The sequence below is a fragment of the Tyto alba genome, unplaced genomic scaffold, assembly GCF_018691265.1.
Source record: "Tyto alba isolate M040663 unplaced genomic scaffold, T.alba_DEE_v4.0 Super-Scaffold_38, whole genome shotgun sequence".
Taxonomy (NCBI): domain Eukaryota; kingdom Metazoa; phylum Chordata; class Aves; order Strigiformes; family Tytonidae; genus Tyto; species Tyto alba.
This window is the reverse complement of record NW_024881313.1, coordinates 24,046,300-24,072,867: the sequence shown is the minus strand read 5'-3', so window position 1 is coordinate 24,072,867 and position 26,568 is coordinate 24,046,300. Positions and strand designations below refer to the sequence as shown.

The 26,568-nt window shown below is 35.5% G+C and overlaps 1 protein-coding gene across 3 annotated transcripts in view; it reads left to right on the top strand.

Moving 5' to 3' along the window:
* The window catches only part of ODAD2 (outer dynein arm docking complex subunit 2), an 87,356-nt gene that overhangs the window by 7,489 nt on the left and 53,299 nt on the right, over nt 1-26,568 (top strand). For all 3 annotated transcript variants that reach the window (XM_042802225.1, XM_042802223.1, XM_042802224.1), the window contains 8 exons: nt 1,612-1,832; nt 3,575-3,706; nt 3,914-4,058; nt 21,983-22,129; nt 22,416-22,625; nt 22,786-23,022; nt 24,383-24,493; nt 24,999-25,153. In XM_042802225.1, coding sequence (XP_042658159.1) covers nt 1,612-1,832; nt 3,575-3,706; nt 3,914-4,058; nt 21,983-22,129; nt 22,416-22,625; nt 22,786-23,022; nt 24,383-24,493; nt 24,999-25,153 — 1,358 coding nt within the window. The remainder of the gene's footprint in view (nt 1-1,611; nt 1,833-3,574; nt 3,707-3,913; nt 4,059-21,982; nt 22,130-22,415; nt 22,626-22,785; nt 23,023-24,382; nt 24,494-24,998; nt 25,154-26,568) is intronic.

The window sequence follows — 26,568 nt, the reverse complement described above, 5'->3', positions numbered from 1 at the left end:
CAATAATAGAGATAACATACCTTTCTTCACTAGCTTTCTGCTCTTATAAAGGTACTGTAGGTATTCAAGAAATCTGTACACTGATTAAATAAGAATAAATAAATAGAGTGTATCCTATTTTCCTTCAATTGTCATATAAATCACTTAGTATTACCTGACTCTGTAAATAGGTTTATGCTAGAGAGTGTAAATTATACCATTTTAATGATTTAGGAATGTCGTATCATATTGGCTTGCTGAAGAGCCAGTGTAGTACATTCTACATTCTAAAACTAGAATTTAAACAAGTTAATACCGTAGAGCTGCAGAGCATTTGTGTTTGAGGGAAAATCTTCTCTACTCTAGAACTCTCTGAAAATCAGAGAAAAGCTGTATTTCCAAGGTTGCCTACGTGAAATAAATCAAAACTGTTTCCAGTTACAATTTATTTTCTCAGGAGAGAAGAGCTTCAAAAAGTTCATTACATACACATATATTGCAAAACTAATTAACTTTTATATCTTCTTGACCTTGTTTAAGCTAACATTTAGAATTGCTGTGTTGGCTGTAGGAAACATAGTTTATAACGTGCTTAGCTGGTCAAGCTACAGCGTCAATTCCCCTGTGATTTGTATAGTTTATCATGTGTTAAATTTTCTTGTCTAGAGTACATTTTCAGAATGAGGGAATTAGTGTGAGTTAGTTTATGATTAGGCAGTTGGGTCAGCAAGCCTGGAACAGCTGATTCACATCAGGCACTAGTCAAAAACGGACCATACTGTGACAGTCTCCTTAAAACTGCCTTGAATCGGATACATAAAGGAATGCCTTCACCTATCTGGCTGTGACAGCTGCAATAATAATAGTAAGTAATGATTGTATGCTGTCTTTCCTGTAAAAATTGAATATGTTCCAATAGAGAGTGAGAGTTGACAAGACTCCTTTCTATTCTGGATATTTTTGATCAGCCATGGTACTAGACACAGACAGCTGAAGGCTTGGTAGGTGCCACTCAGCTCCATTCTTGTATGTGACTTGTTCAACAATGTTTTGTCCTGAGAGATAGAAGATATAAAAACTGAAATGGAATGTGTTTATATTAATTCTAAACTATATAAAATTAAATTACCTGGAACTGAAGTCGAGCAGTGTATCATTGCCTATATTCAGTTTTATGTTCATTTTTTTTTTGTGGGAATTTTTTGTAAATCCTTTGTGCAAGGAAATAGTTTTAATATAAATTATCCATTGAAAGCAGAATGACTGATTTTGCAATTCTAGATCTTAAGACTCATTTGGAATTAGGTTCTATAAAAGTGCTTCTGTCACAAATTATTTAGCATATTAGCAATTGAACAACACCCAATATTCAAGTATGTTAAAGAAGTTTCAAATTTAGCTAGTTCATTTATTTAAAAAACTTTAATTTGCACACAGCAACAGCTACTTTCCAGATTCATATTTCATTCTTTTAAAGGCAATCTGATTTTATGCTTATAATTTAATTCTACATTTAATACATACAATTTTTAAGCACAGCATCCTGGAATTGTGCTTATATAACTTATTGTTTTAATATGCATTATTCATATAGCAGTATGACTGACAAACCATGTCTCCATCTTTTATTAGGATTATATTTTTTTTAAAGAACCAACATATGAGAAGAATTATCAGCGTATGGAAGTAGTTGATGCTAAGGTCTCTGGCCAATCCCAGAACCTTTATGATTTTACAGAAAAGAATGCATGTGAGAAAGTGAAAAGTTCTGCAGCAAGAAGGAGATCAATTGACAAGAAGAAATTTGAACCATCTATGAAGTGGAAGAATACTGGACTTTCCGCTTCTCACAGATAAGTAGTTATCTTTATAATTGACTTTTCCTGTAGAACTCTCTAAACTGTGCTAATGTTTGGACTGCATGTTACAGGTTTGTATTACTATCTTAAGGTAGGAGCAGTAAAATAAAATTTACTACATGTTAATTTCTAAGAGGAGCGTACAGACTACCAAAGAGATTTCTCAGTTTTCTTTGGTCACGCAACATCTTTGATGACGTTGTGTCATTTCCACAGCAAAACAGGGAAATATCTTCCAACCATCTGCAGTACTGGTCCTCCAGGCCTCTGATACTATCATATTTTTGCAGTAAAATGCCCTTTAAAGCAAGACAGAGGAGACAATCTATTTTAAACCACACTTTCTGAGGGAGGTAAAAAAGATCCAGGATGGAAAATCGGGATGATTCTTACTTATACTACCAATTTTTAATGATTTCATATTATATGAGCCGCTTTTCTAGCTCTGCTTAGCGACAGTCTTCACTAATGAGAATATCTCAAACTTTGGACACCCAAAAATAGAGTATACATACATTGAATATTGTTGGATTTGTCTCCTGAAGTCAGAACTCTGTTCTGATTTCATGTTTACTGATTCTACGTTAATGGAGGAAGAAGAATATCTGAAGGAAAGGCTTTGATTGCCACCCAGGGAAAAAAGTCAGTACCATCTCAAGTGTGCCAGTTTGACATGTTGCAGGAAACATTTTAAGAGATTTGGGATGTGACCTACAGTCATCAGTTAAAAAAATGTAGTTTTCCAAGGATAAGAGCTTATCTTTTTCCACAGTCATTGTTACGGTCTATTGTTAGGATTAAATTGGCTCAAATCATGAGTGGTATTCTCTTTTACTGTTGTGACTGTGGTAGTATGACCAGCCCAGGCTTGAAATGGCATTTTGTTTTCACAACATTGTAAATTAGGGACAAAAAAGCACCAGAGATTGTGCCCAGCTAGGCCTAGGAGTCTTCTTGGAATATGAGGAAAGCAAGATATATTGTATTCAACAGAATGAAATCTATGGAAGAGCTTCAATGTGTGGAAGAACTAGGCTGACTACAACTCTTCTGCCTGGAAAAAAGATGACTGAAGGACAGTAAGACAGATACAAAAAATCATGACTGGAAATGGTAAATAGAGAGCAGATAGTCACTGTCCATTCTAAAACAAGAATAAAGGGCATCGAATGAAAATGAGCCAGTGTGATCAGTTCAGAACAAAGGGTGAGACTTCTTCATACCACACATGGCTAAGCTCTCAAATTCTTTGCCACAGGATGATAGAGTCCATTTGTTTATGCGAGTTCAAAAAAGGAATCAGACACATTCATGGAATAAAAATCTTTCCAAAATTGTTAATACAAGGATGACTAGGAGTTCCCTGAATCACCATTTGCTGAAGAATATTCTGGAAAAAATAATTTCCATGTTCTTGCATTGTTCTACTGTTACCTAGATAGTTGCTATTGGTCATGTTTGGAGATGGTATCTTAGCATAAATGGACCTGTGTTCTGTCTGCATATACTCATTCTTTGTTCTTGTATTATGTACAGGTCAGCATAATATAGTTTTTCTAATATTCCACTATTTTGTTAAAGCAAAATTAGTCAGGTAAGACATGCCATACTTTCTTTTTAACAAAATTTATTGTGTAGGTTCATAAGCTCATATGTATTGACATAATATGTGTCCAACAATAGCTTTTTGGTTCTATGTATATATATAACATTTTTTTTTTTTTTAATAAAAATAAATGTTTTAGTGACAAGGCCACAAAAAAAGCTACTGAAGAAGAAGGGAGAGGTAGTACCATGTCTCTGAAAATCAAAAAGGCATCCAGTGTAATTTCTTCTGCATCTGTTAAAATACAGCCACCTTCAAAATGGTATAGATTACTTATTTTTCTTCCTTCAATTTTTAAATTTTGATTTTCCTTATCTACAGTAATTATCACCATACTTAGTATTTAGTAATGTCGGTTATATTTTTCTAATTCTGCTATTAGGCAGTATTGTCATACCTGTTTAAAATGTGTTTGTTCATATTAGTTTATAGCTGTTTAAAATGGATGATGCTGTTTATTTATTTTTAGTAAAACATCAGGCAGGTTTGAAGACATTAGTGAAAGTTCCTCAGAGGATGAGGAAGATGAAGAACAGCCTGTACGTCGTCAGGAAGGAAACACCGATTTGCCATCAGAGTACTGGGGAATTCAGAAACTTGCAAAATATTTAAAGGTAAATAAGAAACATTGGTAAAATTTATTAAAAAAACCCCCACCTGCTCTTTACCTTCTACATCTGAAGACACCAGACCAATTCTTTGTCCTTTCCACCTTCCATATATTTTAGAGTAGCCCTGCTATGTAGTATGTTCAAATCCTGGAATTATGGACTTTCCTATCACGCACTCATTTCTCCTGCATTTTTTTATCTGCTATTTTTGGCTTATATAGACCCTTAGATTAAACCATCTGTTCAGTGTTATTTAAAACTTAAGATGGTATAATTTCTTTATTAATTATTGGGTTTCTGTTTTGCTTTTTGGGTGAAACTTTCCAAGATATTTCTTTATGTGGATAATAACTTTCAAGAGTTTTTATTAAAACTGAATACTTGCCTAAAGTCTTTCATCAGCTGTGATTAATGTATGACTGAAGTAATTCTAACGTGGTCTTGTGTCTGGATAGATGCTGTTAGAGGGCAAGAAAATGTATGATAAACAGGCATCCTCTAAAACAAAAAAAAAAAAAGGTTTTTTACACAGACTTGTTGAAAATCTTTTGGAACCTATAAATATAGATGTTTAGAATTCTGTGTATGTCTGAAGCACATAAAAAAACCAACAACCCTCTACTATTCTGGAAAACTCTAAAACTAATTATGTTTTTCCCTCAGGATAAATTCCTTTACAAGTTTGTACTGGAATTTATGTACTGTAAGTTACAAATAAAAGTGCTGGTGTATTTGGGTTTTTTGAATACAGCTACAGAGTATACACATCCGACTGATACAATGATGGTGCTGGCATTTGGTACAGCAGAAATATTTGTGAGGAGTAAACAAAGTTTTGGCTCCTTCCAGTCCTTTAACCATTGTAGAAGAGTAACTCAGTCTTTTGAACAGTTCTCAGTGCACTCACAGTGTTTGTTCTCAGTTCATGTCTGTGGGACCTATGTTAGTGGTTGTAGCCAAGGAGACATGGAAAAGCACAGATAATACAAGTGTCTCTACAGTTCTTTGTACCTTATCTTTTCTAGGTTGGACCTCTATATTGTCATTTTGGCTATGCTAAAATAACCTTTTGCAAGTGTAATCTGGTGTAACATTCAGCATATAACTTGCTCAGCTATCTGCTAATGCTGAACACACATTACATACATTTTGCATGATACAATTGCATGTAATTACAGTTCAAGGTGGTTTCAAATCCTTCAGTCTACTAACACCTTGCTTCTGTCTGTCTTATGGACCATCTCTTTGTACTCTTCTGGGAGTTTAGAGAAATAACCATGCTACTTCTTCGTAAAGACCCAAGGTCCTCCTGGAGAGGATACTTGAAATTCATTACTGTGGACAAACTCCCAGAAATCTTTTCATTGGTCCATATATGTTCCCCCCTCTTTACTGACAAGGCTCTTCTCTCCTGGTTACATAATTCTCTAACTCCCTTTCCTCTCTAGATCCTTCATATAGTCCTGTTTAGATTTTAGTATTGAACTTGATTCCATACTGAAACATATCTACACTTGTGTGAAACCATTCTGAATGAAGAGTGAGAATCTACGCTTGCATGAAACCATTCTGAATGAAGAGTGAGAATGGCAAATAGGAAAATATATTTTTCATGCTCCTCTTTTAGAAATTAATATATTTTGTTCCAGTTGACAACAAGCAAAATTACTTATTGGCTTAGAACTAGAAAAAGAAAGGGGAGCATTTTTGATCAAATTGTGAGTACCTGTTAAGAAGTGTTTATAATGCAAGATTGCATAATATGAAGAAATTTTGTTATGAAAATTCAAATGTATACTTGTTTATGTATTCATGCACACCCAAGTCTTCCAATAGTTCTTTAAATTATATATAAATTAAACAAAGTACTGGAAGAGATACTTAAAATACTTCTCTGTTGATTCTTAGCTACGTAAAGCACGAAATCCCTAGTGTCAGATAAAGCTGAAAAGAGATGCCTTAGTGCCATACCACAGACAGCGGTTGAAATGTTTTATTGATGGAGTGCTACTTTAGCTTGCACATGGAATTAATTTTAATTCAAGTATAAATACTGCACTTCTGGCCAGACTTAGGAGATTTTTTGGCATTCTTGTTGTTCATGTAGGCAAGTGTTCATGACACACGCAACATAAGAGAAAATAAATTTATGACTGCAATATTTAAGTATCTATAAGCATATTTATTTAGAAGCACAAATTTCAGAGGGCTTGTGTGTCTTCAGAGGTTGTATACATTGTTTGCACATGTTAAAGATTTAATAAAATGCCTTAAATAGTAGATGCTTGAGATACCAAGTTAGAAAATACAATAATTTGTAGGTGCAACCATTTTTTGAATGTCTGTTAAAGTAAATGTGAATCACAATTCAGTAGGACTCTATAAAAGATCAATTTACAAACACAAAACTTCCATTAAACCTGGAGGATACCTAGTTTTTATACAGATGTTATATTGTCATTAAAACTTTAAAAGATGGTTGATTCCTATATAAAGAAAACTTGCTATTGTGCCTATAGGCTATGTCTTTGTATACTTCTTCATGGAGAAAAAAATCCAGTGGAGGGGAAATTCCCTTTTGACTTTCTGCCCTTCTCCATTCCCCTTCCTTTCTGGGACGGAGCAGCCATGTTGGAATTGCTCCACTGGGAAGCAGCTTCTTCTGTGGTCTGGCTCCTTGTCCTGCCTTCAAGCTTCTCAGGGCTGTGAAACGGAACATGGAGCATGTGTGCTCTTGCCATGTCTCCCAGTCAACTCCAGAATGGGCAGCAAAGATAGATCAGTGAGCTTGGTGCTGGTGTTGTGTTAGGCATCTTTTGGGGCTAGAGTAGATAAACTTGGAACAAAGTGGTCTGTTGTTTGTAAGAGTGAGATTCACTCAGGAGAGGCTGCTTCAGATTTCACATTATTTATTACAGTAGTGCTTCTGAAATACTGGATTTCTAGAGGAAGAACTACTTTTCACATGTGAAAAATTTTAGGAATAGGGTAAAGGGGTCACATTTTATAATGATCTTTTTAGTAGAAATGGGGAACATCAGGTAGAGATGCAGAATCCTCTTTGCGGCAGAACTGGGGCTGTTCACTGGAAAAAAAAAAAAAAGGGAGAAAAAAAAAAAAAAAAAGAGCTGAGCACAATGCTTTGTGCTGCCTGCTATTGAGCACTGATTATTGCCAGTTTTGAGATAAAATTGAGATGTTGAGAGGTGAATTGAGGCTGGTGACTGTGCCAGGAATGACTCCAATCTCCAGAATAAGTCTTTAATCCCTTGTGCTGCTTGGTTTTGGTTCCGTGTAAAGGTGTGATTTATATGTACACCTATGCCAGGGTGAGCTCTGGCTAGAGTTCTGCAGGACCATGTTAGTTATGGAATTCTCCCTTCAGTTTCTTACCTGGAAAGTCATTCTATTTTTGGCTGTATTTCAGGGGTACACTAGTGAAACCAGTCAAATCTCACACTTCATGTAAAATATCCACTAATTTCATATCTGTTTTGAATTATGCCATTTCAAACAACCTCATTCCCAGAACAGCATTGTGTTTCTTTTCTACTTTGGAATCAAAGGTGGACAAACCTGCTGTTTCTCCCCAGCTGTTTGCATCTTGTGTCAGGTCCAGGAGCGAGGGAAAGGCTGTGGTACTGCACAGGAGCTGGGGAGGGGGTACCCTGGGTAATGGCCTTGGACACCCACTCCCAGGTGCCCATGGGCCCTGGTGCTGTACAGCAGTGGCTGGCTTGGAAGGGGGACATCTGCCACATAACTCAGTGAAAACTCATCTACTGGACAAGGAAAAGGTTGAAAGAACTGTGGGATACACTGGGTGTATTCAGGTCTGCTCCACAGCTGCATTTTGGCAGGACCTTTGGAAGACTGCTGCATTCAAACAACATTTCTGTAGCTGGCAGGAGGCCCCTCTGTATTGGGCTTACATTACATAAAGATGGCAAACAGACCAGAGAGGCAGGAACGTACAGGAATATTCCTTCTGGTCTTTGCCTCTTCCCTTTTCTTTCTCTCAAACTCTGAAAGTCCTCACTTATTTCTAGACAACTGAGCCAAGGAAATTAAAGTCTTAAGGGATCAAAGCTATGGGTCTAGTTCTTACAGTGCATGTGTTGCAGTGAATATTGGCTGGGCAAGACTTACTGCCCATCACTTCTGCTTCCCCTCTGCAGTGCAAGCAGAGCTGAGGCAGGAGGATGTAGTCTGACTGCTGCAGTGCAGGCAGAGTTTATTTCATCTTCTCAGGAAGTTCAAATTTATCAGTTAGGGAAATGCAACTGTGTGTTGGTTTGCAGGAAGGAATAGTGGATCCCCAGCTGAGCTTTTTGTACCTGGAGGGCACTAGCATTCTTGGGGAAGAAAGATATGGATTAGAAATGCAGAAGCTCTAATAGTAAAATGATGCAGGGAGGCTCTGCCAGGATCTAAGATGCAGGATCTGAAATGAGAGGTTCATGTAGTTATTGTTGATAAACAGTGTAGGATAGTTTTATTCCCCAGGAAAAGGCAGGGAGACATCTGGAGGTTGGAATTTAGGGGCTTGAGGCAAACCAGGGTGCAGGAAATCCATGTATGCATGAAGGGTATGAATGTGGGCAGCTAAGTCCAAACTATTACAGAAACAAGGAGCCTATATCATAATATTTGAGTACCAAATCTTAAATGGCAGTTGCACAGGAGAGGAATGGGGGTGGGGGGAATGGGGTGTTCTTTTGCACTCTATATGCAAGGTTTGCAGTGTGACATTTCTCTGCTTGGACGGGAAGAAGGCGGCATTCAGCAACTGCTTGCACACGTCCCTACTATGCATTAATATAAGGTCAGTCACAGTTTATCTCTGAGACTTGTCATATCTGAGGTCTAAGGTTTTAGATATCTGAAAAATAGGTATCTTCCTCACAAAATTTTGTGATAGAAAACATCTAGCCTTTCAAAATAAATTACTACTTTCTTGTGCAAATGAAAATTGTGTAGCAGTCACAGCCCTCATATGGTTTAACAGGTGATATATACAGCAACTCTTTTATATGAACCAATTATAAATTTATGGCACTTGTGAAGACATTGATGTGGCTTGTAGATTTTTCTCAAAATGTGTATGAAACAGAATATAGACACAGTATTTTTTAACTGCATAATGGAAAAGTATATCTTTCTTAGCTTATAATGGTATTGGAAATGTTCCAAATTATCAAGATCGCACTAGTACTCATTATAAAAATTTAAATCAGCTTCATGAACTACGCATGGATTAAGAAATCAATTGTATTTGGGGATTAGCAGAAAAGTAGCTGTTTTATTCTAAATTGCAGAACCTCTAAAGAGGCATGAACATATTAGCCTAAAGAATAAAATAGGTCTTCAAATACTAATTAATTTAAAGTGAAACTACACAAAAAGTAATTTTAAATTTGTAAGACAAGAAAAAAATAGTATTAGTGTTGCACTGTACCCACTAAAGTATCAATTGTTTGTTTAGTTATTTTACACATCGTAATACTGCTCAAAAGTTTTGTGGCAGTCATAGAAAAAGTCTAAAATCTGTGGTGTTTATGGGTATTATTGAACAACAAACTGCACAGAAAACTGCAAATACAAATTATGCGGAACTAACTAATTATTTGTTGACTCTGCTTCCATTCTTCCAAGAAGAGTTACTGGTAGGTAGGACTTTACTACTATAATTGGATACTTAGTGATTAACATACAAGTTATTCATTTGGTCAGATACATAACCAATTTAGAAATTATTTTGTGTGCAAAATGATCAAAGAAATTTATCTGTAATCTTGAAATCTGGCCCTAAATGTGGAATAGGTGCACATATTATAATCTAATAGCAGAAGTAAAAGTATCTAATCTGTGTAGGAAATATATTGCACAGTATATCATTTTTTCCACAATCTGTGGATAGGAGTTAATTGTTTTTTCTTTATAATATCATGTTAGCAAGACTTGCATGAGTTTTTATTTTAGCTATTAAATATAAAATAAGCATATATAAGTGCACATAAAATATTTTTGTATATAAAATAATTTTGCCACTGTGTAATGCATTTTTTTCAGGACTGACCAACTTTGCAATAATTTACCTGACCTTATTAGTAGAGGGTCTATCAATAAATCTTTTCCCTTATGAAATTATACGGTGGGGTAATATGAAGGAAGTTATTCAACTGAACTGAAAGATCAAGATGAAAAATAAATTTTGCGGTATTTTGGCTAAGTGGTAGACTGTTAGTTTTCAGAAAATGCCAGATGTATGAGACATAATCATATGTCACCTGCTTGTGTTTCTAGGCACATGTTTGGCTAACCTGTCAGCTTTGGCAAACCTGGCAGCCTTCATATCACTCTCTTCTCCACTGTTCATGAACATCTCTTGTTCCCATCTTGAAGTATTAGCCAGTATTTTTTTTTTCTTTTTATTTCAGTAAATGCAATTACTGAAAAAAAAGGGAATGAAAATATGGGAAGACTGCATTTTATACTTAAGATATGTACTTTTTCACAACCCAGCCAGTGCTGATCTTGAAAAAGAAATCTTTTTATGATAAATTTACTGGATAGGAAATATTGGCAAATGGTGAACTCTCAAATTATTATTATAATTGGCAACTCTGAAGCATCTGCATAGCTCTCTCCTCGAAATACTGTACAAACAGTCATTCCTCATCACAAGAGACACATAAAATTCATAACAGCCAGTTGATTTTTGACCATTAACACTAACTCTGATGAATTTCTGTATAGTGGAGGTTTAATTAATATTCTGAGGGTTACCTATTCCTAATAGTTTCATAGCTGATGAGATGAAAGAGGAGATAGAAATTAAGGATAAAAAGGCAAAAAGAAGTAGAATTCAACAAAAAAACAAGAAAGAATAGTTGGTATGTAAAAAGAGCTGAGGAAAAGAATGTAAAATAACTGATATTTGATTCTCTTTCTGCAGGATTGTATTCTATTGTAAACGTGAGTAATTAAATTAATGAGCTACTGTTTTGACATGATGTACCTCTAAAATAATTGTAAATTGCCACAGCTGTCTCAGTCTGCTTTGAGGCTTTGTAGTCATGAAGTAGGTAATCAAATTGTTGGCTTTCCTAAAGAATTAGAACATGATTGTGTCTGAAACCTACCAAGAGTTTTAAGAAGTGAGAGCAGCATTCTTCACTGGTTTTAAGAGTTCTACATTGGATCTAGGCTCAGTTTAATCACAGCTTACCATACACACAGTTATTTCAGAAAAATGCCTGTGCTTCAGCCATGTCTTCATCTATGTTTGTTTCTCCTATGCTCTCCGTAAGCTCAGTTTTTATTTCTCTAGAGAACGTTTGTCTCTTAGTTTTTCATGAACAACTGGTATAATTTGTTTTTTCTTGCAAAACCTTTTCTGTCTGGTTTCAAATGACACTGTTTTCAGCCTGCTAGTGCTTATGAAACTTCAGCAGAGTTCTAGCTCTTCAGGAGTCTATACAGGCACAGGTCCTTCCTAGTTCAACCTCATTAAATTTTCTCCACAGATTCACTTCCACTGGTTTCCCAAATGAGTTGGATCCATAAAAATAAAATAGCTGTAATGACATTAAGGCTTTTATTCTCTTTGTGAGCCAAGTTCTAGGCAAAATCAAAATTACTTAGGCAGGTCTTACACTGTCACACAAGGGCAGTGGTACATAGGTATTATGGGCAGCATATGTCACATCTCCAAGTTTGCAGTTAGGATTTTTAAGTCTCAATGTTAAATTTAAAAACTGCAGTGCTGTTTGTGTATTTATTTCTTTTTAAAATTTAATCCTAGATCCTTTTTCTCATTCAGTCCTGATTTTCTGCTAACTTCTGCATGCTCTTTTTAAAAATGTGCTCTATTTTCCTCAGATTAAGTGACCAAAGGCAGGGAGGGGGCTGCATCCTTGTCCTAGTGCCAAGACATAAGTCAGTACCTAGATTGGGATTCATCTCACCTAACTCTAAATATAAACAGAGTAGGTGTTTGTAGCTGAGCTGGGCATTCAAGGCTACCTTTATGATCAGTGGAAAAAATAGGCACTTTAAGTATGTGATTCATCTGATATTTTAAGCATCTAATTCAGAGTGAGATGGATCACGTTTTCAATTTAATCTGAATTAACAGGAACGTAGGATGGCTATAGATGACTCGGTCTTAATTATCAGGAATGTAGGATGGCTGTAGGTGAGTGGATTTAGACAGATGAATCCCATCCCCACAGACTTGTGCATTTGAAATCAGTGAGTGTAATGTGAAGTTGACTTTTGAATGCCTAGTCTTATTCCAGAGCGTGGTGCACACATCCAGTGTGTCCTATCTCAGTGTCCATGATGATCTTCCAGGCTCTGAGTTATTACAGAGAGGCTAGTCTTTTTGTAGACACATTTACTATCCCTTTAGAGCAGGCAGCAAGATGGAATATTAATATATTCTTTAACCTCACAACCAAAAATGTTTTGTTAAGCTGTGAGTGGTTTTGGCCATGTTTCTGATGCTCATCAGGCAGGCTGAGTATAGATATGACAGTGCACACTGCTATTACAGTTACTGTTGCAATGGAGTTCCCACCCCAAAGCTATTTGTTACTTGGTGGTATAAATTAGCCTTACCATTACTAGAGGGAGTGGTCAGACCCTTTGGCCACAGATGTAGGCGGGCAGAAAGCTTTGCATTTCAATACCAGATAGCACTGAATGGAACAACTCTCCTATTGTGTGTGACTTACCAAGTGTGTAAGACTCTGTTCTCCAGAGCAACCTCTTTTGAAATCAAGGAGAGGGCAGGACAGTGACCAAGATTTAGTACGTCATGATCTGAACAAATGCGTGAGCAATCTTCCTTCAGTTGCGGCTGAAGAAATGTATAGCCTGTCACTAAAAAGAATGACCCTATTATCAAGGTAAATTGGGTTCAGGGACTCCCATCTATGCTGATGATAGTGGCAGCTGAAGGCAGTGCACTGCTGGAGAGAGAAGGTGGTACCAAGGAGGGTGGCTTCTCTTACAAAGAATGGTGAAAGGTCATGGTTTGTACATTAAGTAAAGCAATTTGTATATGCTAAGGCCCTGTCATGGTGGGCAGAGGAAGTCTAGGATGATTGCTGAAGCTGAGTTCATTCATGCTGGAGGTTCATTGGGAGACTATGGTGTAACTTGGAGACAATCTAAGACTTACTCTGTAAATACGGTTATTTCAAGGCACTTTGCCAGGTGACCTGGAGTCTGAACTCGGGTACAGCTACCGAAGGTACTACAGGTGGCCTGTGGTAACTAAAACCTAAGCCAGAGCTAAAACTCAGAATGACCTCAGTGCTCACACATTCTCTTGAATGGTGACATTTTGCAGTAACAGTAGTTTCGGATGGATCAATTAGATTAAATCCCAAATTAATATCTGTTGCAGTGATCTGATCTGAAAATCACAGTGGGATTGTGAGTTTGTTGTGCCCATTACAGTCTTTTTATTTTTCTCTCCAAATTTATCTAGGATTGAAGAGAGTGTGGTCCATTGTCTTTACAAAATTGTCCAGATGCAACTGGGAACAAATACATTCCTAAACTGAAAATTTTACAAATGAGAAGAAGATAAACTTGCACTGTTAAGATACTGTATATTACCTTGGACAGTTTTTCTGTGGTTTTTGGTTCAGCATTTCACTTCTCTCCAAGTTTGAGGTTTGAGAAGTTACTGAGCAAAACATTTTACTATTCCTTGTCCAAGGAAGTTCATATGTTTGTGCACAAACTACATTGACTCTTACCTCCTCTATAGTAGAATCCAATTACTATGAATCAGAAAAGGAAAGCTAGCAGAATGGTTGTATGTCATGGGAGAGTTTTCAAGAGAGAATCAACCCAACAAAATGTGGTTCACTCAGAAGATAATAGGCTTATTCTTTTGAATAAGCCAATGAGTTTGGAAACTCATTTCTTTTCAATTTCATAAAATATGGTGACAATTTAAACTCACTGTGTCTGGTTTGTAAAATATATGTCACTGCTGCCACTGTGAAGGGTCGGTGTCCAGGTATTCATCTGCCACTAAAACTGTGCAGCTTCTGTGCATGGTTTTAGTCCAATGTGAACATTTTGGATTTTGTGATGCCTGTGATTTTCCACTGGCTTTACTTATATTAATCTATATAGTTTACATACTGCCAGACTGTAGCCAAAGAACACCAGAAGATTCAGGAAATGGGGCAGGGAATTATTCCATAACTCAGTTATACTTGTCCATAACTCATCTCTTAACAAGTTGCAGCTTGTATGTTTTATAAACTAAAATGAAAAATTTGTAGTATTTAAACCAAAACAAAACTCAGAGTGTTTAGAGGTTCACTAGCATAGAAGAATTGCCTTGCTGAAGAATATTATACATGTTATGCTGCTATGTCCAGTATTTCTTTAAGGTTTATCAAAATTTATTTAAAATTTGAAATAGTTTCCATCAGAAAGTGACAAAATGCTCCGAGACTAGAGAGAATTAAGTTCAACAGAAAGTCACAAAGGTGTAAATGAAGAATTCTGTTTCATACTTTATTACTTATTTTGATTCTTTTGTTTTATAAAAATGGCAATATTTTGATGATATTTTGAGCTGGGATTCCACATGTTTCTGTTCTAGGAGTTTTTCATTCCATTAATGAATTTTAATTAAATAATTTCTAATATAACAACAAAGGTTTCTGTAATTTGGTGTCCTTTCTTCTGGGTATCACATAAAACTATTTTGTTTGTTCAATATGTTTCAAAAATATATTGACTAGGTATGTGTGGTGTCAAGTATATTGTAATTGCCATTCAGATTATATATATTCATAATCAAAAGTAGGTTATTATTATACATAAGAATGACAAAACTGGCCACAAACAGTAACTTTCTTTCCTGTTACTCAGTCATAGGCTTAATATCGCAGACATGCACGTTAAGGTGCACATCCAGGACTTATTTAATGCAGTAAATAAAATGAACTGCTATGGCAAAATAAATTACAGCTGTAGGTCTAAACAGAAAAAAAAATCCTTGACATTGCCATGCAGCCAAAAGCTTTCTAACAGGAAACTGAAATGCATTACTTTATTGTAATGTATATATTTTTCTGTGCACGTATGTGCATTTTACTACAAATTGGGCAACACATTTGGAATCATCTTGTTAGGGCTTTTATTACTTGTACTCCAATAATGGCTTTAGGTTTCAGTTGGAAGTGGGGAACAAAGATGCTGGGAAAAGGCATCTGGCCAGAAGCAGGCAATAATTTTATTAAAGGACTCGAGGACCACTTGTATCCTGAGTCCAGGTATGGTGCCTTTCTTATAAAACCATCCTTTCTCTAGTGTCCGTTGTGACAATTCTAAACTCTGATACAGGTCTCTGCTGTAGGAAGATCAGTCAAAGTGGCATCATTATGCTATATATGATGTCAGAGAATTCACACAAAAGGAGCAGGGTAATACATGTCATAAAGTGGACTCTACCAGGTTAGGTATTCCGTAGGTCTCCTGTACAGCTCCTGTACGGTCTCAGCTATCTGAAAAGCTAATGTTTCTGCCTGCTGGCAGATCATCTGCAAAAACTTTAATGGTGCTTATCCTTTCCAGAGATGACTCTAGAGGAAATTTAGTGTCTTTCTTCCTTAGCCTACTGAACTGAGATCATAGTTTCAAAATCTAAAGCTTTGTATTGACAAGGAAGGGTTTTAATTATGATGGGACATGTGATACTGGAATCTTAAGCCTGTATATGTTATTATCTATTACCTGTATCTTTGATCTTATAATCTGTTATGGGTCATCTGTCTTTTTTTTTTTTTTTTTAAGGAAGAGAAACACTGAATCAAAACCATTTAATATTTACAAAATTTCATGGTAACAAATGTTCACAAAAATAAATAATGGAAAATAGGGCTAGAACAGAATGCAGAAGGTCATTTACTCCATCTGCTTGCCTCCAAAACAGCATCAGTTCTTTGTGTGTCTTCTGGACAAATACTTCCGTAACTTTTCTTTTCTGTGACAGAGATTTCGTAACTGCTGTAAACAATGTATTTCAAAATTCAAATATTCTTATGATTAAAAAACTTTTTCCAATACCTAGCATAAATCAGCCCTGATGCCATTTAACCCCATTATTTCTTGTCTTAGCCCCAATGGACCTGGAAAACAGATGATTGTTGTTGTAGCTGTTCTTCAAGCCAGCTTCTTATTCTCTTTGTCTCAGCTCAAGTTCCTTCTGTTTTTCTGTATATATCATACTTCTGAGATATTTTGCTGTGGTCTCTGGTCTTCATCATGTTGGTTGGTATCTTTTTTGAGGTATGATAGAAGAAGAAGGATAATTTCTTGTATCTTACAGGTTAGACATCTAGTTATAAGTCTCTCTGTAAATTTTGCTTTTTTGTCTGGCAACACTGTGATATTGATAAATAATATATATTTTGTGTTCCATTGCTAACACCAGATTTTTTTCTGCAGTTCTGCAAACTAATCATGGTCTTTGGCATCAGCCAATTCTCTCAGTGCCACAGAGCGGATTCCATTAAGATCAGCTAGTATAAAAAAATCTAAGTTATCTAAGTATTTACTGACTAGTTATGTCCTTAGCATAAACAGAGTGTTTACTATGTCATCACTGATATTAAGTATACATTACTAGAACATAGTAAAGACTAATGCATAAAAAAGACCCATTAATGTTACTAGCTTTCTTGGTTTCATTTTTGAAAGTTTGCTGTCAACTAACAGGTTTTTTCCTCTTGATTATTACAGAAGTATCAAACAAAATGATGGTTTTTAACTCGTGTGTCCCTTGCTAGTTGTATTTTGGTTTCTGCCTTTATACGCTTGTGTTACTCTTCTGTTTTCATTCTTAGTCATTTGATCTTGTCCTCACTCTCTGTATGCTGTCTGAGTTTCAGCCAACTGAAGAGCTCATCATTTTGCCTGATTAATCTCTTTCTATACTTCCTGTTCTTGATCCTCAATGAGATTTTTGCTTTTGTACTCGTGAATTTTTAGAAGCACTGGTAACTCTTCTGAGCTTCCTCTTTCTTTCTTTCTCATTACATCATGTGATCTAGTTTCCTGAATTTACAAAACAACAATGGATGAATTTCTGGCCTCCTACTAGCTTTAATTTAATTGCAATTTGATACACCATCATTTAAAAACATAGTTGTACCTGGTCAACGTCCTGGGTAGCCAACCTTCAAACTGCCCTGACATGTTGGGAATCAATATGTAGGAGGTAGTGGCTGCAAAATAAGCACAAATCCATATTGTACACTTCTTTTCACTGTAAAATTCATTGAACAGGCAAAAAACAAAATGCTTAAGAATGTTAAAATACGTCCCTATAGCTAATGTTGTTTTTTTCCTCCCACTGGAACTCTCTTGTGGCTTAAGAAGCCCTAGGATGACCTCAAATACTAATTTTACCAAATATTAGCACCAGTAACTATGTGGGTAGCTATTTTCTACCACTGCTGTTGTTAAGGAGCCACCATAATTTGAGATTATAGAATCATGGAATGGTTTGAATTGGAGGGGACCTTTAAAGATCATCAAGTTCCAAGTGCCTTGCCTTGGGCCAGGACATCTTTCCCTAGATCTTTGAGCATTGTGTATCAGGCATGCTGTATTTGAATGTGTTTCTGCCAGAAGGTGTCAGAAGGTACTTGAATACTTCAGAAGCAATATCCAGCATTCCCTGAGATCATAAGGAAGCATTCCTGAAGCCCACGAATTTTTAAATGCAGAGAGATAGGACACTAAGCAAGCCAGTGAAAAGGAGGCCTGGATGCAGCCAAAGGCTTCTGCATCTTCTACCTTCTACCTTTTGCATTCAAAATGGACTGACTGATGCATGTAGCCATATTTGGAGAAATATCACCAAATAAGGATGTTTCTAGTATAGTGGTGACTAAACCTGTGAGATTGGACTCACAGATACCAAATTTATATACAGTCTTATTGTTTTCTAAAACAGCTGCCTTTGTATACATACATTAGAAATCTTAACTAGATTGATCTGTGCATTGTTGTATTATAAAAGTGGTCTGTTAAACAACTCAAAAATAAAAGCAAAAGGAAGACATGCTTTGCTACACATTCTTTGTAATTTTCAGTTCTGACCTCTGAGTATCATAATAGGGACATTACACATACATTGCACAGAAGATATTTTACTGATCGTGCAGCAGTGGTACTGTTTCAGTTAATTGGTGTATATATATATTATACCATTATATACGAAGAGAGGCACATTTTAAATTAAATCTGTGTTTAATTTCAAGCCTTAAAATTGATTGTTGATCTGCCAGTAGAGCTTATTTTGCATCCAACATATCAGATTTCAAATGGTATAACAACATGATGCAGATTTTATGTCAACTTAATGGAGAAGTAACCATTTCCATGCATGTTAAAATCTATGCTGTAAGTACTGCAAGACTTACTGTAATGATAACTTCAAGAGACAAAAAATAATTGTTGAAACCATCAGTAATATTTCTTATTTTCTAGAACTGATGCTTCCACACATATGAAAAATATTCTATTGTGGTTTTACTTTAAAAACACATAAATGATGTGTGCATTTTTCAAGCCAAAAAAATAAAAGCATATATATATTTTACATACAGTTCTATTTTTTATTTAATATAAGAGAATTAAAAGTTGTTTATTTTTTAAAAACCTGGTCTAAATTAAATGCCATATGCCAGCCATTATATATGTAAGATAAGTGAATTATGAATTATGTTATGTATAAATGTAGTTTCACTCTAGGAGAAGCACTTCTCAAAAGAAGAAACATTGCTTATCAGGTTAGCAATATACTTCTTACTTTTATGTAAATTAATAAAAATGCAAGTTTTCTCTTTAAACACCTGTTGCAAAATTTTTATAATAGAAAGCAAAGTAAATCTCAAAGTTTAAGCTATATGAAAAGACCACAAACTTCATAAAAGGACAGCTGTTAGTCCTTTTGAGCTGTGGAATGTTCTGTGTAGTTTTGTAATCATATCTTATGGATTTTTTTAAAAAATCATTTACAGTTTGGTATATGTGGATAAAATTATTTTTCTAGGAAAACATTTGAGAAGTTGTTACAATGTTTTATTCCCTAGGACATATTTTCAAAATAGATCAAAATATGTTCTTAAAGCAAGACACATTTCATTTTCTTCTGAAGTCAAGATGATAATAATGATTAAAAGAATATAAAAGTATAGCAATTTTTCTTTAGGACTCTCTATGTTGCAAATGTAAAAAAAAATCACCTTTATATTTAATCAATTTTCTGTGGGAAAATTCTATGGATATCTATTGTTACAAGAAATATAAGTAAAAATTATCTATGAAGTGCCATACACATACACTTTACTGATTAGCAGAAGTATTTTGCCTGATGGAAATTACTGTTCCGAAACCTGTATGAAGTATTTTTCTCGCATTCCAGTTGGATGCATTTTCTTCATCTGATGAAGAGCATGCTATATTTAAAGACATTTTACCTGTATTTGTCTTACTGTTTCTGTTTAAGATATATGCTGCAAAAGTTCTGCTTTTATTAGATCTACTTGTTTCATATTAGCAAACGTTATTCAGTTTTTTAGTATTCTATGTTTCAGTATGATGTGCACAATTTAGCAAAATATTTTCCTCTGGAAAGGGCTGGCTTGAAGTCCTTTACAGTTTCAAAATTGTCATTTGAAATAGACTGGCTTGGGCAGCACAGTTCAGATCTGGATAGGAGCCAAAGCTTCCCTGGAATTCAGAAGCATGTGGGAGGTGGATGCTGTAGTTTGATTTACTAGGTGCTCTAGGTTGTAACTTCCACATTAGCACTAGTTGGCATTGCTCATGCACTCCAGCTTCTGTTGCAGCTACATGGTAGCTCAGCCTCCTAATTTCTGTGCAGCTGGGTTCATCTCTGATTTGATTAATAGTTAATCTATATTATGGGTTCAAAAGAATCCATTGCTATCATATGGATTAACATTCTGCGTGCCATAGGGTGTACTCTTTGATCTTTTCCTTGCTTTTAGTCTAGTAGCTGTGACTGAAATAGAGCTTATCTTTTAGAAAAACAGCCAATCTTGACTGAAAAATTTCCACTGCTGGAAAACTTATCATCACTCTAACTAATTTCTTCCAAAGGATAATTAACCACAGAATGGAAAACTTGCACTTTATTCCTCACCTAAATTTTAGTACCTTTAACTTCAAATCATCAAACCCTCGTGCTAGACTGTAGAGTTCTCTGTGATCACGTTCCTATTTTTCATAGATTTTATTCACTATGAATAAATCATATCTTAGTTTACTTTTTAATAAACTAAGTAGGGCTTCTCATGCTTGTCTTAATGCAATTATTTTTGGGGCTTATGCTAATTTTTATTTCTCTTATCTGAATCATCTCCATATTTGCAATTTCCTTTTAGAACTGTAAAAAGGAAAATTAGACATAGAATTTCAGTAGTAGTTGCACAAGTGCCTAGAAAAAGGTAATACCTATGTTCCTATCCAGTACTTTAAATTACACATCCCAAAATTCATCCTCTTAATCAAACGTTACACTGTAATCTCAATTTCATATTCAACATCCCAAGTCTTTTTATATGCTCTGGTTTCCAGGATAGAACTCCTACATTTAGTTATATCCTATTTTCATCATTTGTAGGTGTATGACCTTAGATTTAGACATAAAAGAAACTATATTAGGCATCAGTTCTCATTTTCTCATTTGCTGTTTTATTGATCTCTTAGTAAGTTCTTCAGCAGTTTGTCACAGCTGGTGCTGAATCATAATATCAGCAACAAGCTTTGTCACATAACTAGTTCTTCAGTTTTTCAGGGTGTTTAAGAGTATGTTGAATTGTGTAACTCCAACACAGATCCATGGAACTCCACTAAATCACATCCTTTTATTGAGCTGACTCTTTGGTCCTGTCCTCAGTTTCCTATCCTTTAGTCATTTCAATCCATGTTTCTTCTTATAATATAATGGCTTAGTTTTTTTAAAAGCTATCAGGGAGGGACTTTATCAAAATCCCTATGGAGTCCGGTTAGACATATCAACTAGCTCACCATTGCCACAATCTTGATAAGCTTTTTAAGGTAGGACTTCTAACAGATCCATGGTGACTCTGAGTATGTCATATTGTTGCAATAACGCTGTATTTAGACAGATGTCTTCTAGTTCTGTTCTTTATTGCAGTCTACCAATTTGTCCAGCACAGATATTTAGCTAAAAGGCCTTGGATAACCCTTGAACTCTTTTCAGAGTTGACATCACACTTCTTGTTTCCCAGGACTCTGGTAACAGGGCAGTTTGAAGCGAGAGGATACATGCCAGTTATACTGAATCAACTATTTTACCCTGTTTCCTTTATAACGCAGTTGAGTACTGTCTAATAATGGCAGTTTGTTATTGTTCACAATGTCAGGGCTTTTTTATAAAAACTTTCAACAGTGGTGTTAGTTTCAGAAAAATCCACAATGGAAGATTCCTTTTGGAATCTCTTCAGTTTCTTCCAGAGTGAATACCAATGAAAAGAATGCAGATAGCTTCTCTGAAATGTCTGTATCTTCACTCTGTGTTCTTTTGCTGTCTGCAAACACTCACACAGCACTCGTAATACTTGACTGCCTAATTTACTAGTCCATTCACAGCAAGCCATATTAGTTATATGTCACCTGTGCTATTCACTCTCACTTCAATCTTTATGCCATTTGCAGACTTCATCAATAATTCCATTTCTTACTACATCTGCATTATTTAATACCATAGAATCAAGATAATCTAACATATTTCTTCTTTAGTAGTAGCTTTACTAGAACTAGTGGAAAAAATTAAGTTTTATATTAAATGCACTTTACACATTTGTTAATTATTTGCTTTATTTTAGGGAGGTAATCCAACAGCTACTGTAATTGCATTGTGTTCAATGAGAGATTTCAATCTGGCTCAAGAAACTTGTCAGATGGCCATCAGAGACATTGGATGTCTTGAAGTGTTAATTAATTTACTTGATACAGAAGAAATTAAATGTCAGGTGAGTAGCTTTGTTGAATGGAGCAAAGAATATGCTTTTTCTGGTAGATTATTATTTTCATAGTTACATAGTATAAAGAAAATTGATTTATTTCTTATGTCTGTATTTTCTCAATTTCAAGGATTTTTTAGAAAAAAACCCCATCAATATCTTCAACTTTCAGTTTCCTTCTTCTCCTCTGATTGAATTTAAAAGATAAAATGTTTTCGATAACCCAGCACTTGATATTTTTTCTGTATATGTATACTTAAATAATGTTTAACTTCTGTTGTCTTCTATTATGTAGATTGGTTCATTAAAAATCTTGAAGGAAATTAGTCAAAATACACTGATCAGACATGCAATTGCAGATCTTGGGGGTTTACAGATCATGGTGAAAATACTGGATTCTCCAGATAAAGATCTAAAATGTTTGGCAGCTGAAACAATTGCTAATGTTGCTAGATTTCAACGAGCCCGAAGGACAGTAAGGCAGTATGGAGGAATCAAGAGATTGGTAAGCAGACATTAAAATTTGTACCCTTGTCATAGGCATGTTTTTGTCCAAAAAATATCATGTGTTGTATACTTGATTCTTGTGATAGTGTTTACCGTCATTAAAAAGGCAATATAATATTGAACTTCCCTGCAGATAATTTAAAAAATGTTTTTTTTAGGTTGGGCTGTTGGAATGTGTTACTGTGGGATCAACCAGTCTAACACCATGCCAAGCAAATGATACTGAAATAGCACGCTGTGGGGCTTTGGCACTCTGGAGCTGCAGCAAAAGCACCAAAAATAAAGAAGCAATCCGTAAAGCTGGTGGCATTCCATTACTAGGTAGATGGCTCAAATGTTCACATGCAAACATCTTAACCCCAGTAGTGGGGACATTACAAGAATGTGCCTCAGAGGTAAGTAAACACATATAGCTTAGTTATTTCTAATCGTTAAACAATTGGCTACTAAAAGGAAGCATTACGTTTGCCTGTCACTTAAACCAGGGCAGTTATCCCATCAGAAAGTAGATGCTTTGTGTAATCAAAGTGGTTTTGAGAAGGTCACAGCTTATAATGAAGAAAAGACCACATATTTGTTATTTAAAAGGCTATGAGCAGTTTGTGAAAGAAAACAAATGGAACTGAAATCCTTAATCAGTTTCATTTTTTTAAATAATTTTTTCATAATACTTAACAAATTTGGCAACTTAAGATGCTATATTCTATTTATGTGGTACACTTAAATTCTACAAAGCTAACCTCCAAGTAAGGCCAAGAAGATCCAATGCAGTGCAGGGCGGTGTGGTTTACAAAGTCCTTGTGAATTTGGTAAGATAGTGTCTGACCGATTGCAAAAAGAAGGAAGGAATATATGTGATTTGTCTACAGATTTTCTTGGCAGGTTTCACAACTTTGAGCATATTCAGTTTTAAATTTGAATGCAAGTATTTTTTACCATTTCCATATAAGATGAATGGTTAGTTCTCCATTTGTGGGATCATATTTGAAATTAAAGTGCATTGCACTTAAGGTAAAAAATGTACGTCAGTTCTCTTAGTGAATTTGAGACATGGAAGACATGATTTTTCAAAAGATTTTACATTATAAAACACTTTGTATTTTCAAAATTAGCTTCTTGAACTACACAAGTTTATGCACGCTCAAGACAGCAACCTAGCAGATTTTAGTTTCACTTAGTCTGTATTGAGAAGGTGAAGTTTTTGAGTTTTTCTTGTCTGGCCATATTTGGAAATAACACTAAATACATCTCGTATACAGATGTTAAATAATGTCCCCCTGTTACAATGTTCGTGGGTTAAAATTTGGAAGAAAAGATCACTAATAATTTTTACTTCTAAGAACATGTTTTTCTACCCTTGTTCTAGGAATAGATCTGTTGTTTTGCCTGCTGGCTCTCAATAGAGTGGGTAATTCTTGATCCCATTCTGAAGTATTGTTTTCTTCCTTGGCTCTGAGCAGGGAGTCTGGACACCTTTCAGAATATTCTGAATTCTGTTTAAGCCAGGTGGCTACAAAAAAGGCATCACAGCACCTGTTTTTACAGGTGATTTGAAGAGCACTGCAGAGAATTTATGTATTTGATTAACTTTGAGAACATCAATAGTGTTTTCAAGGCAACACAGATGATGTGTGCTTAAAACAAAGTACAAGGCTTCTCAATATCAAAGCCTAGAATTGTAGCACTGTATTATTGTTGTGACTGGTGTTATTAACTTAATATACAGGATTTAAAAGATGCAGTTTATCTTTTTAGCCAAGTTATAGACTTGCAATAAGGACAGAAGGAATGATTGAGAACCTTGTGAAAAATCTGAGCAGTGAACATGAGGAGCTTCAGATGCATTGTGCAAGTGCCATATTTAAGGTAATTGTATTATTATAGTCAGTAGATCAGAGCCAGGATTAGCCCTTTGTTTTCATGTGGTTGTCAGTTTTAATATTTCTTAGTTTTACTATTTCTCCAATGTGTAAGAAATTACTTTATAAATATGTTGATCGTCTTTGAATAATTCTTATGAGCATATTTTAGCTGCATATTTAATATTGTAATTAAGTTCCTACTTGCTCTTCTTACATGTAAGCCCTAAATTGCACAAATAACTACTGAGGAGAGGCAGGACATACTGTGCAAAGAGCTGATTTGGTTTTTTATGTTTGTTTGCCCAAAGGTGGACAATGTGACAGTATAAGCACTGCTGCATATACAGTCAAACACTCTTAGTGAGTTGTTAGCACATTCAGATACTTTAATAAAAAACATATGCTTTCTTCTGCATTAGCTTTTACTAGTTACAGTATAATACACCTAGCTTTTGAAGATATCATTTTACACATTTTACATAATATATAAATTTAATTTTTTTGTATAGTGTGCAGAAGATAAAGAAACACGTGACCTGGTTAGACAGCATGGAGGTCTACAACCGCTATCTGTTCTGCTTGGTAACTCTGAAAACAAAGAACTTTTAGCAGCTGTGACAGGAGCAATCTGGAAATGTGCAATCAGTGGAGAAAATGTGTCAAAGTAACAATTTAATTTTACAAATATTTATTACGTTATTATGCTTTGATTTTATGGGCCTCTTATTTTCAAAGTTGTAATATCATAATTCTTCAAAAACATACTTTATAATTGGTTGGGCTTTCAACTTAGGTTTTATAGTACTTAAAAATTGCCACCTGACCTCATCAGGGTACAGTGGAGACAGTGTTAAGTTCCTAGAATCTTAAGAGTCAATGGGGACAATTGGTTCCTCTAAAGAATAGTTATGATACAGGATACTGAGTCAGGAGGTGTACTAGCACACGCTGAATGTTTGACACATGGGTGTATCACCACTCCTCCAGCTTATGAACCGGAATCACTGCTGCATGGGTGAGAGAGTAGTTACCACACTTAGCTTCAACATTTTACATCCAGAGAGACAAAGAGCAAATTTTCTTATTCTAGGGTAAATATCTAATACACATTAGATCCACCTACTTTAGAAATATATTGGAATCGAGGATAATTAGCCCATATGCCCCCCTCCTTGACTACAGAAAAGTAGCTTAGTCTGGATACCCAGCTTCTAAATGAGTGGAAATAACTGATAAGAGTCCTCCCATAGGTACCTATAACCTCCCAGTATCAGGGTCCTGAATTATTATCTGAGAATGTGACATCAGTAGTTATCACCACCCTCCACCTTTAATGGAACACCTTAATGATTGGGAATACTCAACCCCCTCATCTAAAATTCATTTATCAGATTTATGTACCTTACCTCAAAGAAAAGCCTGCTCCACCAGAGTATGAGCTAGGTTTTCTGCTGAAGTTATGCTGCTCTGCACAGAGGAATGCAAGATTCACAGGCTGAAAAAAGTATCGGTAAGAGGCAACCTCTTCCTGCAGCCTTAATTTTAATGTACTTTGCTGGACAAACAGATATGATAGATAACTGCTGGATAAAATTCAGAAAGAATTCCAGTAATAAGGGTTTACAGTTTGGCTTTTTTACTGTCATAAATGAATTCCCAAACTGTTGGTATACAGAGCCATGGTTTTTACATATTCTACTGCTGTCCTACTGCTTTTTGCATTCTTGATTGTACAGTAGCCTGGCTTTTCAGAAGGGTATATCTGTCCTTTCTGTGGGCTTTGTGTTTCTGCACAGAGGCATCCTGGTCTTGGATCAGTCAGTGATGAGATGGACTGAATGGTGCTCTCTATACTAGTAAACTCAATGGCGTCAAACCTCTCAGGGTTCAGGCACTATGTTATGATTATCTATACTGTTTAACTGCTAGCACAGTCACTTCCACAGTTTGGCCTGTGCCAGCAAGTGCTCTCCCAGACAATGCCCAGACGCTCCTTGGGAACAGCGCAGGCAACAGATTGTTTCCATTAGTCAGAATGGGTGAGGCCACCCTGAATTGTGAGGATAAGAGATTTTAGCC